This window comes from Desmodus rotundus, chromosome 6, assembly GCF_022682495.2.
Source record: "Desmodus rotundus isolate HL8 chromosome 6, HLdesRot8A.1, whole genome shotgun sequence".
NCBI lineage: Eukaryota > Metazoa > Chordata > Mammalia > Chiroptera > Phyllostomidae > Desmodus > Desmodus rotundus.
The window spans coordinates 11,723,840-11,742,229 of record NC_071392.1 but is presented as its reverse complement, the minus strand read 5'-3'; the positions used below and the strand labels follow the sequence as shown (position 1 = coordinate 11,742,229).

The 18,390-nt window shown below is 46.8% G+C and overlaps 1 protein-coding gene across 1 annotated transcript in view; it reads right to left on the bottom strand.

The window, feature by feature from the left end:
• JAZF1 (JAZF zinc finger 1) overlaps positions 1–18,390 on the bottom strand; it is a 296,398-nt gene that overhangs the window by 24,007 nt on the left and 254,001 nt on the right. Inside the window, exon 3 of the mRNA XM_024563022.4 lies at positions 15,612–15,808. Within this exon, the coding sequence (XP_024418790.1) occupies positions 15,612–15,808 (197 nt within the window). The remainder of the gene's footprint in view (positions 1–15,611; positions 15,809–18,390) is intronic.

Below are 18,390 nucleotides of genomic sequence, written 5' to 3'. Positions count from 1 at the left end.
TTTCAAGGTTCCTCACTTGCTAGGATACGCCTGGCATCGAGGGAAAAACGTCAAGGAAGCACAGCCTGAATAAGGCCAGGCAGCAGACCTGTATTTCAGAGTGACTTATCTGGGAAACTGCCCACGGGGCAGGGCAATGACAAATGGCAGAGATGGCATGGGGTAGGACTGTGGCTCAGGCCATCAAGGCTGGCCTTGGCGAGCACGACCCAGAACAGTCCATGGGCTGGTGCTGGCTGGTGGCGCAGGAATCACCGGGAGCTGCCGAGAGACCCTGGTTCCTGGCTCTGCCCCTGCAATTAGACTTATAAAGCTGGGGTGGGCCCCAGGGGCCCACATTTTTAAGATGTGCCCATGTCACTGGGAAAAGCTAGGGACCTACTGAAATACAGTCTATCAAGACAGAGGTGGAGGTTCAAGGTCATGTCTTGACTCTAAAAGGGTCCTTGTTTGCATATGAAAACCTGCTGCTGTCCCTCCTTCATCAGGACATAGGGCCACCACCCACTCAGCTGCTCCAGCGAAGGCCACCGGAGGCAGTCCTCTTCCCTGTAGGCACCCCCTCCAAACCTCCGGGTCCACCCTTGTCTCAGTCCTACCATCCCTGTGCCACTGCTGTCTGTCATCTCTCTGAACTGCTGCACAGGTGTCCCCAACCCGTCAGCCATTCTTAATCCCACCCCCTCCAACACGCATTCATGGGTCAGAATCATCTTTTAAAAATGTAAGGCAAACCACGGCAATTCCCCCATTTAAATTCCTCCAGTGGCCTCCCATTTCACTAGAAAATAGGGCAGATTCTCATCCTCTCGGCATTTTCCTCCCTCCCCACCCATCTGACCCAGCCAGCCTTGTACATCCTCTTCTTTTTCTTCATCTATGATAGACCCATTCTGGAAACTCAGTCTGGGTACCATGGCCTCCCAGTCTCCTGTGGCTCCGCACCTGAAGCTGGGCTTGCGGTCCCTTCCTCCTATGCACGTGCACAGCTTGTCTCTATCAGGGAACTTAGCATCCTGTGTGGGTTTCACCATCTGCCTCTAAGCTACCTGAGGACCGGGGTTATGTCTTCTATCTCTGCACAGATGTGTGGCATGTAATAGGCACTCAAATGTCTGCTCTTGTGTGTTAACAAGAATACCTCTCCTAGGTACACCCGGAAAATCGTCATCCCAGGAGCACAGGAGGTACTGACTGAGAGCTTCTGATGGACGTCGACATGAATAGCATTTCACATTCCAGTAGTCACGGAGGAGAGCAACCAGGAGGATGCTTTGGAGAAAGGCAGTCCCGGGTTAAGATCCACTGAACGTACTCACAGCGTAGTGTGGCCTTGGGCACATCGCCTAACCTCTCTAGTGACTGACATTGCCACTCTTACTCCTTCAGGTGAGCACTCCACAGGCTGACGTTAATGTCCCTTGCCAAGATGGGGTAGGGGCCAGAGGGTCTCTCTTCAACCCACTTCGGTTACTATTTTATAAATCATATCTCCTGATTTGTTTGGCTCCTGAGATAACCTGTTTTAAACATCGTTTCTGAAAAGTGAACTCTGTGGACTCAGTCAAGTTCAGTCATCTGTTTCTTCTCCACTCTCGGGAGACTCAGGACCTGCCCTGCACTTTCGGCCTCTCCCTCCAGAGCGCACGCGGCCCCATGACCGCCAGCACTGTGCTAAGTACCTCAAGGGAAAGAGCGCTGGATGAGAAGTCTGAAGCCTTTCGGTCTCTTGCTGGGTAAGTCCTGCCATCCTAGTTTCTTAAAATGTCATGTATTAAACTGCTTTTATCTCACTAATCAATAATTTGGCAAGCAAGACAGTTAAAGGCACAGCTGGACCATTCTCAAAAATAAGTTGTAAAGATAAAATCCCAGATAGTGCCATAGGTGTGAGCGCACGGAGATGGCAAGGCTGCGCAGATGGCCATAAAGTGGACCTCAGGAGCTGGGCATCGCTCCTGGGGGATGGAGTCGGTAGGAGTTTCCAATGCTTTTCCCGGAGAGAGGGCGGAGCACTGGTGGGAAGGGCAGGCTTCCACAATGAGCGCTCTATACTTGCCAGTCCTTCAACATGAGTGGCAGACTTTTCCCTCTATTGCTGCTTTGTAGCTTGGAAATCCCAGCCAGTGATGACTTTATGGGTTTGTACGGTCCAGACAAGAGGGTTACTCTTTGGTGAAATTGCTCCTTTGGGAGGTTACTGCGAGAAGTCCCATACAACTAATTACCACTGCCAAGGGCAGGCTCCCAGAGAGCGCTGGACTTTGGCAGAGGATGTGGTCGGAAAGCCAGTACTCCCTACTCTATCACAAACTACATTTCCCTCCCTGTCAACACAAGACAGGAAAGAGGAACGAGAGCACGAGCGAGCAATGTCAACACAGGATGACCAGGGAGCCTATTTTGTTCATAGATTCCACATGTCAGTGAATCCTGTGGTTTTTACATTTCTCTGATTGGCTTCTTTCACTTAGCATAATACCCTCCAGGTCCATCCATGCTGTCCCCTAAGATTGGCCTCTGAAGAGGGTAAGTGAGGGACAAATGGTGATGGAAGGGGACTTGATTTTGGGGGGTTCGCACAGTACATATACAGATGATGTATTATAGAACTGTACAACTGAAACCTATATAAGTTTATTAACCAACGTCACCCTAATAAATTCAATAAAAGTCAAAACAAAACACACACACAAGATGAAATGCTCTATGTATCACTTAATAACAACAAAAAAGATAAGCAGGGAGAACAAAAACCGAAGGCTGCCTCTAGCTCTGAGGGGAACAAGCCTTCCCAGCAAGCAGGAAACACTGACCCCCACTTTATTATTTCCTACATAAAAGATTCCGGCTCTCTCAGCAACTTCAGCTCTTCAGAAGCAAGCACGTAAAGATACGCTGGTCTGAACCAGGTACAGGGTAAAATGCTTCCAAAAATACCAGAGACTCGTGGTGCTAAAACCCAGAGGAACTCACAACTATTTTCACCTCAGGTTTATGGGACCGGGAGAGGTAGGTGGCTGTACGCGTTCCTTCGGTACTTGGAAGAAGTAATTTTCGCCAGCCCCAGGACAGAGCCAAGAGAAAACACCTGCGTGCAAAGCCTTGGATTCTGGTCAGCTGGCTCTGGGAGGGAAAGATGGCCTTCTGTGGGGAGAAGTCAAGGCCTGCTCCCCAGTTTCACAACCAGATGGCTGACAAGTTCCGGGGGGATCACTCCAGACACCCCCGCAGAGCTCGCCTGCCCCGCACAGCGGCCTTCTGTCTCTACCTTGCACGAGTACAGGCCGTTCCCTCAGGTGTCCCAGTCGTTGGGACAGTTTCTGCTCTTTCCCACTATGTTCCTTAGGGTGTAGACTGGGTCTTCGCCCCCTTGTACTACCTTCTGATGGGCCTGGTGATGGTCGTGGATGCTAACTGCTCACGTAATACCTAAGATCAATAGCTGATTAAATGCAGGAGGAATGTCCACCAAAAAAAAGGCACAGAGAGAAACAGCATTTTCCTTCTGCCTTGCAGTGAGGCTCTAGTAAAGGACCTTGTCCTCATCCTGGGGATGGGGAGTCTGGGAACATCCCGGGATCTGCAGGGGCAGAAGAAATCGCCTGGCTGGCTATGGTTTAACTTGGTCTGGTGGATGGGGAACTATGAAAGCACACTTAGTGCTTTGTTGTGGCTGGAGGGCGACTGAGGGGAAAAGCACTGGGGGGACCAGGAAGCCTGGCCCTGACCTGCGGGAAGGAGTGAGTCTAGGTCACTGGCTTTCCAATTTTCTGACCATGCTCCAGCCAAAAATCAACATTTTCTATCACAACTTAGAAACCACCCCCACACGCACACAAGACTAAAATCCCCCCAGACCACACGTATCTTTACTAAGTGTGAAGCACCTGTTTTCTACTTTTTTCCCCAAATGCTGGTCCCAAACAAATGACAGGAGCCAAGATGACCTCTACCTAGAGCTGATATTATACAATTTGCTTGGTGTTTTTCCTCCTCTGCTTTCTTCAGCTGGGGGGACTTTGGGGCAGTAGTGCACCTCCTAAATTCAGGGGTGTCAAGAAATACCAACTTACATAGTAAAGCCACTGCACCACCCAGCTGCCACCCTTCCCAGAATCTCCCCCCACCACGGGGTGGAGGAGAGGAGAGCCGCACTCTCTCATCTCCGTCATTCGAAAGAGAGCGGCGAGCGGAACCGGCCCCCTTCCACCCGAAGCTTAGAATCTCTGTCCTTTCTAGGGAACACAGTGGTTTGAGGCCTCCCCAGTCTTAAGACAATTACTTTTACCAATTTGTCTCTGTCAGCCTCCCATCTTCCTGAATATTCTAAAGACATTTATGCTGCGTACACGAGACCATGAAAATACACACGTTAGAGCAGTACCGCTGCTCTGTCGCTGCCGTTTGATGCGCAGGTAGGACCAAGGGCTCCGGTCCCCCGAGCAAGCCTCAAGTCTCGGTGCTCGGGCTGGCTCGAGGGAAGGAGTCACCGCAAGACTGCAAAGAACCGGCACAAGGTGCCGACTGGTGGGTCTCTTCCTCTGACGACGAGCAGATTCAACAACAGCTAGTAACTGGTCACCTACATAACAACATGGTTTACTAGGTTAGTAAGTTCTGGCCTCTCAGAACACGTTCTAGGCAGGAACCTATATCCCTGTGAAGAAGCCGCAGAGTGCCATCTTCTGGAAGATGACAAATGAGGCCAAATGTTCTGGGAAAAGGCCCGTTCACTTTTCAGTTCTGTCACCTTCCCAAAATACACTTGCGTATAATAGAAAACACAGACAGTGTGAACAGAAACTCTAGGAGGCTGTGAGATGCTGTTTTTAAGAGGCACAGTGACCATGAAGATGAAGCTGCTTTCAAGTTTATATATAACGTAATTCATTTTCCAGCGTGCCCTCCTTGGTTGACATAATTAAAATGACAATGTTCATCCGTATGCCACATTTACAGCCTCAGCTAGGGGGCTCCCCCCGCATGGCACAGGCCAAGCTTTCTAGTCTTGGCAAACCCTCCCCTGATGGTGCCGGGAAACAGATCTTTGTCGAGAAGAAAAAAAGGGAGGGGAAAAACCCTTTTCGGAATATTTCTTACTTACTCATTTTAGGAAACACAGCCCTACAGATTATTTACGAATGTGTTCACTGGATTCTATTAAACTTTTAATTTGCTATTTACTTGCCAAGCACCACGTATTAGGGACCACGAGTGCCTTTATGTGTCTGTAATGCATACTCATTATATATAGTTATTCCAGAAACTCTGATTTATTAAAAAAATTTTTTTAATCCCAAATTTTACATTTGCAGTTACTTCATAATTTTAATTTGATGGTTTTAGTTTCCAAAAGGGGCTTATTCACCTCCTAGGGAAAACCCCTCCAGGCCGAGGGGCGTGCCCACAGGTGGTGGAGGCCGCGCCTAGCCCGCCACTGGCAGCCCCACGCCAGGGCCCCCTGGCCGCTCGCTCGCAGCTCAGCGGCAACGTTTCCATTTTCTGCTTTTAAAAGTTAGTCATTTGTCAAGTTTTGTTAGTCTTAAGAAAATAATTTTCCTTTAGGTACCACATCGACTCTTCTAAATTACACACTTACATTACATTACTGAAACCAAATGGCTTTAATTAAACACTTTTTCAAAGACTGTTTCCTCCTGACAGCAGTGAAATATTGTTCACCGCATCGGAGCGCTCTGCCAAGACTCACTTCACCGAGGTGATTTTCAGGGCGACTTTCCGCACAATAATGGTTGAGAACGTCGTGTAATATTAGAAAGTGACCACTTAAGGGGGTGGTCTGGGGACTGTTTAAGGTACAGGATCGTGCTCCTGTCCCCAGAACATCACCCTAAACCGACTGCCCGGCACTGGTCCCCGTAAGTGTTGGTGCATTGGAGCTCAGCCTGGAGAACACCATGCAGTTCTGCCTGGCGACTGACACTGGAAGAGGACAGCCAACGGGCCGTGTTTGTCCAGGTCCCTTCCCTGAACTTACGATTTTACGCAACTGTTCTCCAAACACTGTGACTAAGAACATCGACGACAGTCACAGCATAGCTCAGGGAGTCAGTCGGACGGCTCAGGGAAAGCACCATTTGCACTATTTGCTGCAGGACATATCTGTTCTATATGTGTTTTTTCTTGTTTGAAAATGATGGTAGTTCTGAAAAAAATGTATCTATTTGAGGACTCAGGCTACAAAGCAATGTACTGTTAGCTACTGTTCCGGAAGTTATTTCGGCAAGAGGGGAAGCAGTTTCCCTGAGTGTGACTTGTTGGGCCTGCCACTCCCTGGAACACCTTGGCTGCCTATTTTGCCTTTAGGGGAAAAAATGGGGCAATGTAGGGAGAAAAGACAGCACATTAGAGCACTGTTAGGTGTCCGATTACAGTGGTCGCCCAGTCAACCTTAGTTTCTAGCGGGTGAATTTCTACGTGTGCTTCCATAGCAAAGAGTGCATGAATTAAGTTTTTTAAAAAAATTACTATTCAGCCCAGTGGAGTATGAAACACATCTTTGATCTGATCAAGCCAACCTGTTGCTGGTTTGATGAATATATATTAGCAACAGTGTCCAGTTCCAGGGACGAACTATATAAATTTGGTGGCACAACCAGCAACCTTTCCGCCTCGGGCACCAGAAAAAATCCAGCCTCTCCTTTCCTGTCCAATGGCCCCACTTTCTTTTTAGGGCATTTCCAAGAAGTTTGAACAAAGCCTTGAGACAGAAGCCGGGAGATTCTGTCCCTTGATTGTCTTTTTAGCAAGAACAAATGAGCTCCGTTACAGTGTCCCCATTTTTCTGCAGATTCCTTCTTTAATGCTATGCAGCTGGGCATGCCCGGGGATCATTTCACTGTTAAAACTGGAGCCACATGGAAAAGATATTCAAGAAGTCTGCTGCCATGATACCCCGGAAGATGAAAGGGCTTCTCTGATTTAAAGATGCTGTGTTTCAGAGGGGCGGGGCAGGAGGGGGGTGGGTGCGGGAAAGGAAATGGTTCTTTGGAGACACACACATTTGGTCCAGCTATGAATTCAGCAGGTGTTAAACCTCCATCCCCTTCGCAGCAGAGGTGTAGTGGAGCGCGGAGCTTCTGTTTGTTAATTTGTGTTTTCAGTGGAATCTGTGCCGTTCCCCAGGCTCACAACAGGCCGCTCTCCTCAGCACTCATGTTTCGGGTCTGGCGCTCTCGTGCAAAGGGAAGTGACTGAGAACGCTGCACTGGCGGGTGCTGGCCTGCGAGCGAGTGCTGCTCCTTGGCTCTACAGAGGTCGCATTCTTTTTTGCAGAGGTGTCTGTCCTTTAAAATGGATTTATCTTGAGATGTGTCTTGCCTCACGTTGTGCTCCTAGCACTAGGTGAAACCTGGCTGTAAAGACCTTCGAGATCTCTTGTGGGAATTTTTAACTGTAGACTCACGATTTCTACCGAGTGGTGACACCATAATGCAGTGAATAGTGTTAAATGAAATCTAAGTTTCTAACTACATGTGACGGTTAAGCATGGTATTGCTGAAATGGTAGGCCTCAAAAATATCTTCATGGAGAAGATAAATTATCGATACCTTTCTCTTGCTGCAAATATTGACTCGGAAAAGAAGCTACTATTTAGTGACTGCCTATCATAGAAACTGTGCCCAATGTGGACTAAAACTGAGCAGCTTTAACTTTCTTTCAACATTTTCCACATAATGAAGCACTCTTTATCTCACAGAAAGCAAAACATTTTGGATATTAGAAGGCCCAGGTGCTACGACTTTTTATCAGAAATATTTTCAGTCTTTAACCAATTCTAACTGTGACCTAAGACACAGTGTTTGGCCACTGGCTTTTCTTTCTTTCCTTCTCCCTCTCCCCCACCCCATCTCTAATATATGTTGCAATTGTCTTATGTGGCCACACGGCTGTTTCCTGCATGTTCCAAAGCTAAGAAAGCTGAGACTAAAGGATTCTGTTTACTGTCTTTCTTCAATGGGAAGGAAATTCCAGAGATTTTCCTACTCTAACTACTGCATATATTTACTTCCTTTGTTCTTACAAGATTGTTTACAGCGGAGGAAATGTATTTGCCAGGCCAAGGAGTGGGTGGAAGTTGTGGGCCCCAGCCCTTCATTTCTACATGGGCCACCAATTCCTTTTCTCCAACGGAGTTAAACACATACAGTACAAGGCACGGATCTTAATTATATAATTTGAGGGATCTGATCAACGTATACCTTTGTATAACCAACGTCTCAATAGCTCTCACTCCAGAAAGTCTCTTGCCTTTGCCCCTGCCCCACCCCTCCCCGTGGGTCTACTGCTGCTCTGGTTTCTGTCCTCACGGATCGGTCAGCCTGTGCTGGAACTGCACACGTACTCTTGTGTCTGGCCTCTTTCGCTCAGCATAATGTTTTTGAAATTCATCCATTTGCGGTGTGTGTATGTGTGTGTGTATCACTTTGCTCCTTCTTATTGCTAAATAGTATTCCATTGTATGGCTAGATCAGTTTATCCATTCACTGGGGGACGGACTACTTACTAGTGTGGGCTACGGTGAATGAAACTGCTCTGTCCATCCTTGTGCCTGTCTCAGAGCAGTTTTGAGGACATTCTCACTCCCGTGAAGAGCAGACAGTGTCCCTAAGGTGGCTCTGAGAGCACAGGGTGTCAGCTGCCCCTGCTCCTCCTCCCCACTGAGGAAGGCGAGACCCACAGTGGTTGCACAGCATCCTTGGGGCTCCCAAACCAAAGTGATGTCGGCCTGGTAATGACAGGCTAGGTACTGACCCAGGAGAAATGAAAACACACATCCACAAGAGAGAGGTACAGGGGTGGAAGACCACCTATCTCTCAACCAGCAGAACAAGATTTGAATCCAGATCCCTCAGAGGCCAAAGGTTCTCACCATTCACCTCCTTGCTCCCAGGTGTAGGAAGGTGACCCAGAAAACTCCAGATTTCCATTATACCCTCTGTCAACATATCCAGGCCTGCTGACTAATTCCCTGAGCTGACATTCCCTAGTGATCACGGGCCATGAAACGGTTGGTGCCCAGGTCACTTTCCCACTGCTCTCACTGTCTCCCTATTCCTTTGGAATCTACATTCGTCTTACAAGGTCTAGACATTTGTCTTACAAGGTCTGGTGGGAGTGTACAACTTAAAACCACATGAAAACAGCAGAGAGAGAGAGAGAGAGAGACCCCGCATGTGTCTCTGCCGGCCTTACCAACCATCAGTGCTGATAATTTAGTCCATCTGTGCCTCTCATGTTCCTAGAGTGCCTGCCCCACACATGTATAACTTGCTTCTACTAAGACATGTAAATTCTAGTCTACAAGGATTAGGAAAAAGTCCCCTGCTTTTCTGTGTCCTGACACCTGGCACAGTGCCCATAACAAAATAGATGCTCAATAAATGATGTGAAATGAAAAGCTGCCAGGTGCTGGTGCTGCGGAAAACAGCGGCCACTCCAGCGGAGAATCCCATGAACTTAGGCAGGTTGTCACTTAAACGAACCTTAATTTCTTTGTTTTTAAAGTGGGGTTAATAATAATGCTTCCCTGTGTCGCATTAGTGTTAATAAGGATCAAACGAGGCAGTGAATGTGATGTTTCTGCACTCTCCAAAGTGCTATGATCTACAATCTATTATTATTATTATTATTATTATTATTATTACAATCGGCATTGATTTAATTTGTTTTCTTCAAGTCAAGAAAACATTTTCTTTGGGACACTCCTTGTAAGTGCTGTAGTTGTGAAAAAGTCATTGAAATACTATTCCGCTGCTGCCATCCTTACGCTATCAATACTTCGAGTGGCAAGCATAGACTGGAAATAAGTAGCCACATCAGATGATGGGGAAGGAAGCCGAATTAGCCACAAGACACTCAGGAAGAAGGATAAAGTTTTACAAGTCGATCAAGAAAGAATACGAAGGAACAATGATTAGGACAAAGTAGAATATAAACAAACAAGCAAACAAACCTTAGGCCAGGAAAGGGTGTGTTAGAGACCCGGAACATAACATAAGCCAGAAACTACAGCTACTCCTGAAACCGGAAACATAAATCGAGGCCGTTTGTTTGAATAGGGAGGTTACAGGAATGTTTCGTAGGCATCATGCAGGCATTCAACTCTTTAGGGGAGAACCTGCTAGAAATACCAAACCACAGCCTCAGGAATTCATAAACAGGTCACAAAATTCATTCAGGCCGAAACATTTTGCTTTGCTTTTCTCATTTCCCACCATTAAATAGGGCAGGATTTCTCTCTCCGCGATTTTTCCTGTTTCATCCTCTTCTTTTGGGTGAGTAGGGGGAGGAATGGTATTTTAGACCTTACTTTATCTTTTTCTCTTTGCCTTTATTAAGCCTATTCAAGTTTAGTTTGCTTTCTAAAGATAAAAGCACGGCAGGGGGAGGGGAGAGAGTTCACTTCACTGCCACTCAGGTAGCGCTTCTAAATGTCAAGCACAGGTCTCTCAGTTGTTTACGTCTCTACTGCACAGTAACTTCTATCCTGAGGGAAAAATGGACTTTTAAAAATTATTTGCTGTCTATCGGTAGCTCCTGAAAATTTCAAAATCCTTATAATTGAGTAATTTACTACAAAAGCCACAGGAGAATGTTAAGGACCCACTACAAGGTTAAATAGCAGGGGACACAGGAACATGAAGGGAAAGAACACAATGTAGAAACTTAAATGATGCAGTAATAGAGACTTCACGTTGCTATAGGTGGCCTAAACAGGAGAGCAAACCAAAAAAAATTTAATTTCCTTGGGTGCCTTTCTCTGGTTTAACACTTTAATTTTTTTCCCCAGAGTCAGCCAAAATATATATACACATATTTTCCAGGGGAGCCTGTGAAACGCTATTATAACCAGAAACCCAGCCAGCTCGCTCCACGGCTTCTCCAGTAAGACGGAAGCGAGCATCTGTTCAGTCCCCTCGGACTCATTTCTGCGTCTCAGCCAGTGGCTACCGTAACCTTTCTCCAGGCGAGGCGGAAATACGCCGACCCAAGCAGGAGAACACACAGCTGTGACCAGGACACGGGGCACACTGTAAAGCGGTGGTCTCCCAGCTGTGGGTGCAGGTGAGACTAGCCCGAGAGAACTTTTAAAAACTCCCAATGCCCAAATCTCACCCACCAAGAGCCTCGGGGTGGAGCCCAGGCAAAAGGTTTAAAAATTTCTCTGGATGATTCCCATCTTTAGCCTGAGAGACACTCTTGTAAGAGATTCAGTGGGCAAATATAGGGAGAGGAAAAAAAGAAATTACTTTAACTAAGCTATAGGCACTAATAACTAAAGCAATCTGCCGGTGAAAGGCCTTTCCTATAGGATGACCTCACCCCAACCCCCAACGTCAATGAAACTGATCTGAAAGTGATTAAATCCTCTTCTTTGGGGGTGGGGGGCTCAGTCATCCTGTATCTTCCGGTTATATGCACTGCACAGGTGTTTCGGTTACAAAAGTAATACAGGCTCATTGTAGAAAACAGGAGGAAAGAAAAGAATACCCACCCCCTACCATATACCGCGGTTGACCTTTTTGGAGTAAAAAGAGTAGGACTGCGACCATACTGCATGTACAGTTTTATGACCTGATAACGTGAAACCTTCCCATGTCATTACAGAGGGACCTAGAACTTCGCTGTGAATGGCTGCGGAGCAATTGTTGTTTGAAATAGCCACTATCTATTTACTGGTGAGTGATTCTTGCTTTGGGCTTATTCTTAGACACAGACCATGGCCCCTTGATGGACTACAAACTGAGATGAATCTGATAAAAAGTAAACGAAAGTGTGAGAGAGTGGTATAACGGGAAGGCGGGGGTGGGGAAGCCCTGAGAGGCAGCACTTGCTAATTCACCGGTGTGAATACTCTGCGGTGGCCGGTTTCAAGACAATCCTTAAACGGCTTTGCAGGCCTGAACGTTGAACAACTGCCTCTCCGGAGTCGGCCAGCCCTCAAGGACAACCCTGACTAAACTGGTAAGTTCTCCAGCTCTGACGTGCTGTTTGTCAGAACAGGCCTGCGGGCTGCAGCACCCTAACTCACTGCTGTGTTGCGGGTTTGTAGTTGTCGGGTCAGTCACCGGGGAAGCTAGACGACTGAAGGCCCAGGGATTTTTTACAAAGGTATTAATGAGGAGAGAAGGTGTGAGTACACTGGGAAGACCACCTTTTTGGAACAGGTAGACTTGTGCAAGTTAACCATAGGAAGCCTCTATTTCTTTAATCTCTATATGGGAATAATAGTGTTGTCTCAGTAGGCTGATGTTAGGATTCATTTTTTTTAATATCTTTTTTTAAAAAAGATTTTATTTATTTATTTTTAGAGAGAGGGGAAGCGGGGAGAAAGAGAAACACCAATGTGTGGTTGCCTCCCACGTGGCCCCCACTGGGGACCTGGCCTGCAACCCAAGCATGTGCCCTGACTGGGAATCGAACTGGCAACCCCTTGGTTTGCAGCCCACGCTCAATCCACTGAGCCATGCCAGCCAGGGCTGATGGTAGGATTCAGATCATGCATAAAGTATACAAACAGCATACACAGCGAACACTCTACCGATGTTAGCTGCCTTTCCTCCTTAGTAATTATGTTCTAGATATTATTACTTGTAAAGGAGAAAGGTATGAATTGTTTTAACACTTTATTTTCAGAGAATTTAATTACATTTATCTTTAAATTCTGTATCTTTATTATTCATATCCAGGGTTGGCAAACCCATGATGTGTGGGCCCAGTCTGGCCTGTTTTTCTGTAAATAAAGTTTTACAAAAACTTCTGGTTTCAGTGGAACACACCATGCCCATTTGTTCACATAATTCTCCAGATGAAAGCAGAGCCTGTGGCCTGCAAAGCGCGAGGTATTTACTATCCGGTCCTTTACAGAAACTCTGCTGACCCACCATTTTAACCATTCTAACCTTTGTTGAAGTATACTTTTTAAAACACACACACGTATATATATATATATACATATATCTATACGTATATATACACATATATGTGTATATATACGTATAGATATATGTATATATATATATATACATGTATATAATGTATATACGTATATAAATTAAAAGCAAATCAAACAAATAAGGAGAGGAAATGAAAAAGAGGAGAACATTCTTCTGGGACTTAAAAATTCCAAAATACTCTTGGTTCCAAGAATCCCTAAGAAACACCTGAAACTCAAGGATGAAACTGGGCTCTAGTTCAGTCCCCTCAAGACTCAATGGTAAAGAACATTTCGCAAATGAAATTTTCTACAAGATGACTTCCTCTGGACCAGGTATGTACCTTGAACACAGAACTTGGGAGAGTTCATTTAGAAGGTAGAAACATGGAATATTATTTATAACCTGGCAGGGAAAGTGACTGAAACCACATTAGTCAGGCAAAATAAGCTGATCTCTCTAACTACAGGTAAAATAACATTTCAAACATTGAAAAATGTACACAATCAAAATTGTCCAGGGTTCGGGTTTAAGCAACCATTCCCCCTGCTAATTTTTGATGTTTACATGGAACATTCTTCAAGCAGCAAATAACTTACCAATGATCTTGACAGATTGAAAATGATACATCTTTACCACAACATAAATTAATTCTCTCGGTGGGAAATTGCTAAAATAGGCAAGGTGTCAGAAAGATTTCTTTATGTCTGAAGGAAAGGAAATGATTCCATTTCTTCCAAACGTTCTTCCACGGAAAATAATAAACTCTCACTTCTTACCCGTCTTGACTTCCACCGGGCTCTAAGGCTCCCTGGCTAACCGAGGGCGTCACAGTCATCTGGTGCTGGCCGTGACTCCGTCTAGTATTCAGTCGTGTGTAACACACACCCGGGCACAGAACTGCCCCCATAATTCATATTCCGCGGGAATAAATATTCGTAGAGATACTCAGAGAAGAGGATTGCAGAATTACATTCCATAGCATTCCTCTGACCACGTGGTAAATGTTACACGAAGATGCTGGGAAGCAAATTCTCACAGAGGGAAACACAAGGGAAACAAGGAGGCCTCTAAGGAAACAAATGCCCGACATGAACTCGCCCTCTGGAGCAGAATGACCCTGACCTGCTCCTGAAGCAACTGGCTGAAAACTCCGCCAGGTGCACAATTAGTGCTACCACATTGAACTCCCACCCGGAACCTACGTAGCAGTGTCACTGGCCATTTGCAGAGGGAGAATTCAGGTAGGAAATCCGGTCCGCTTGCCTCCTGCACCTATTTTCAAAATGCCCAGCCCTGGCAGAACACAGAACATCTGTCAACCATGAGTCCCCCGAGACACCGCTGGAAGGAGGGGTCCCATGATCAGAGTCGACTAAGTCTGGGGAGCTTACTAAGTTCTCTCCTTGAAGAATAATGACATCTAGTAAAGCCCCACATTAAGGAAACCCTTTACCTTTGTTGGACCCACCATCTCCCCAAACTCATTGGGTAATCGCTTTTCCCCAGCTGCCCCTGCCCTCCCTCGTTACCAACTGGACTCCTGTTCTTCGGGCAGGGGGCCTTCCTGCCTGGTCAGACTGCTCTCAGGGGCTCTCATGGCACTGGGTGGTTCTACAGAGCACTGGTCCCCGTGACAATGTCATATTTACTGGTGTATTTATTTGGTTAATGCTTGTGTGTACTCCTGCTGTGGAGAAGGAAAAAACACTCCCTGCTTCTCAGATGAGAAAAAGAAGAGGAGGGACTTGTGCAGCTTCTCTCTGCCATCTTTACTCACTTGTGCCCCCGGAGAAGCAACGACCTGTGGCCTTCTGTACTGGGGGGAGGGGCGGGAGGGTCCCGGTGCACTCTGGTCTGCCTGCACTCTGGGGTGAGCTGACAGGGTGGTTGGGGAAGGAAGTTAAACCCAGGGAAGACACACTAAGAAGCCCAATGGCTACGAATCCAAACTCGGTTCTGTAGTTCAGCTTTCTGCATTAATAAGCTTGATTTTGACCTTCCCCTCTGACGGCTGTTTTATTGTCCAGTTACTTCCACTTTTGGGAGGGGAAGACAAGAGTGTGCTTATGGATCCCCTGAAATGCCAACATTTTCCCCGATGTCTTTAGGACAGGGATGGGGTCTCTTGTGGCTCGCCACCGTAGCTCAGTGCCTGGCACATAGGAGGCACTCTAAATGTTTAATTAAATAATCATTTTAGTATGGAAAATATTTTAAAGAAGCAAAAACCAGGAGACTGGTACAATGAACCCCTGTGCACTCATCACCCAGCTTCAACAACGATCAGCACATGGCCATCTTTCTCCTCCACTCCTCCCCCGCCCCCGAAGGAAGCAAACCCAAGGCATCGCCTCACTTCACACGTCATAAACAGTAAGGGCTTGCAAAGTATCTATAAAACCATTATCACATATGGATCGCGAACAGTAATTCATACATAGTTCAAGAATAAGCAGATGAATGAATCAGCCAACTACACGGACTAGTAAAGGGTCAGGCAGGTAGGTCTCAATCATCGTCGGTCCCCGGTCCCCAGCCCCCAGCGCACACACACACACACACACACACACACACACACACACACACACACTCTGTCTCACTCTTCCCCAGCCTCCACTGTCAAGGGGGTGGGGCCAAGCCACTCACCAGTTGGAGTGCTGCTGCGGAATGAAGAGGAGGGGGTGATGGGTGGGGTCACGGGGGGAGTAAGGCTTCCACTGCTGTGGCGTGGCGGCGTGGACACATTCCCTCGAGACACGGAGCTGGACAAGGTCAGCGAGAGCTTGGGCTGAATCTTCTTCTTTAGGGACTCCTGCTCTCGGCGGGCAGCATCTGTCATGAATCTGAAGGGAAAAGGGCAGGTAAGTCACCAGGGTCATTCACAGAGCTGAGGACCGATGACAATTACCCCGAGTTTGACAGATGCTCCCTCCTGGGACAGGGCCTTGTTCACAGCTCTGTCCCAGTCTCAAAACTCACAGCAGAGTCGCCCTGACTGGTGTGGTGAGTTGGTTGGGTGTTTCTTGCAGAGTGAAAGGTCGCTGGTTCGATTTCTGGTCAGGAACATGCCTGGGTTGTGGGCTCAGTCCCTGGTTGTGTTCCTCTCTCACATGGATGTTTCTCTCCCTTTCTCCCTCCCTTCCCCTCTCACTAAAAATAAACAAATAAAATCTTCAAAAAAAAAAATACAACAGAATCCCTTTTCCTACATGATGAAATCCTCTTCAGGCTGGTTATTTTAAGGTTCCCCAAAGTCAGGCCCGTTTCTTCCCTGGGTAGACCCTCCTCGCGGGAAACATCATACACAGAGATTCCATCTGCACCCACTGCAGGGTGTCAACCACAAGACCTCCCCTCTCTTGGAAGACCCTCCCTCTCTTTCAACCATAGAAAGCCCACCCATTCTCAAAGTTCCCCAACACCCCCAGGTCAAGAGGCTTCCTTTATAGGTAGGTTAACATTAGGACCTCACTGAAAACTCTGATTCTGTTTTGTACTACTCTGGATTCTCATACTGTCACTTGGGTTTTTACATTTTTCTTGGCGGACTAAAGGCCTTGTCTCCCTAGCCATTAGCTGAAAGGAAAGGACTCAAGTCCCTGCAATTGTTGCCAGCACACTGCCGAGCCCAGCTCAGCAAACATTTACAGAATGACTGACTCGATCGGCCCAAGTAGGTTCAAGGGCCGAGGGCAGCTCATGGAGGAGGATCACCACCAAAGACCTGTGTGGTGATTTTATTACTCGTAAAGGCAAGAGTAACTCTTCCTGATAGTTTCACCTTGGACACTTCAGAATTATGCTTTCAATACTTCTCTTAGGTTAGTAACATTCAAACTTTGTCCTTTCCTCACTGTATAATTTAACATTTCATAACATAAGATTCAAAACAATCTATGAAATATCTGTTACCCAAAGAGCAAATATGGCAGCTGCATTTTTGAAAATCGTGGTGGAAAGCCTAGCTGATGGAGTGTGTGGAAGCACCCACTGCCTAGGCTGAAAACAGAACATAACCAGGCCCCTCGGGCCCTCCCTGTACCCTGCCCTGCCGTCTACTGTGTTTTGACTTTTAATTCAATCTTCATCATAACAAATTCCAGTGCACTTCAACATGCTGTGTAACTCGACCCCTTTCACATTCTGCCTACGAAATTCCTAAGCCTTGGTCTTCATCACTCTGGACTTTGGGAACCCACTCAACAGATTGTTCCAATGCCAGGTAAAAGATGAGAGCCGATCAAATACCCGATGAAACATTATTACAATATTGTTACAGTGTTTTAAAATGTCTGCTTTTAACTTGGAACATGAATGGCACATTTCTTGAATGGCTTCGGCAATACCGTCTAGATATATAAACTGGATTTTATATGTAGCACTGAACTGCAGTAAAAGCTACGTATGTGCTTTGCCTTGAGCGCTCAGAGTTGGTGCTGCAAGATGGTGATGTTTTAAAAAGAAAGGAACAATGCAAAACAGAACCGTTTGCACCCGGTAGCCAGGTACTCGTTTCTTTTCCAATGCAAAGCTGGCTTTACTGCTCTTAAAACTCTTTTCTTTTTTCATAAACTTTTACCCAAAATATGGGCTCTCAGAGAAAAGCAAGGAACTAGTGCTTTCTTTTATTGTTCTACTAACTGGCTGGTGCTGAGCTTCTCAAATTGGGGGTAGCAGTGTGGGCAAAGCCACAGGCTGCGTGTCCGCTTCACCCAGGAAGACCAATTGTTCTCAGCGGAGGCAGTTCAAGCTAGTGTTTCAAATAGTCAAATACAGACAGGCTATGGGATAGAATGAAAAATCCGCAGCTTGCATTTTGCTGAAGGTCATGGGAATCAGAGTAGGCCAGGATTCAGGTCCTGGCTGTGCGACTTACTGTGGGGCTGAGGCAAGCTGAGAAACCTTGGCTTTAGTCTCTGCTGACAGAGACTAAACATTTAGAGAATGTCAGTCCCATTTTAATGGGACTAACAATTGCAGGCAAAGGGTTAACGTAGTACATCGTTTCCCCTTCTGCAGGAGAGTCTGATCTTCAGTTAATTCTGGTAACTTGCTAGACAGTGTGTCAACCATGATAACGGGCCACACCCCTCATGACAAGACTGGCCCCTGACTGGTAAATTGCATCTGGACTGGGAGGAATGAGAAATCCACACGAACTAGTAGGAAGACAGAGCTTTGGGCCTCCCGAGCGTGGCGATCTTGTACCTAGGCGTGTTCCCGGTGGGAAACCGGGGAGTAGGTCGTGGAGTGTGGTTACAGGAGCTTTATCTCCTAGTACACCAGCACGGCTCCCACCCCGCCGAGGGACACCTTGTCTCTGCATCTGAACAGCCTGCCCTGTACCAGCAAGGCCTCCACGGAGGAGCCCACTGCCTGGCCCTCTAGGGCCCCGAAAGCTGTGGCCCTGCCCACTTTTCCTCTG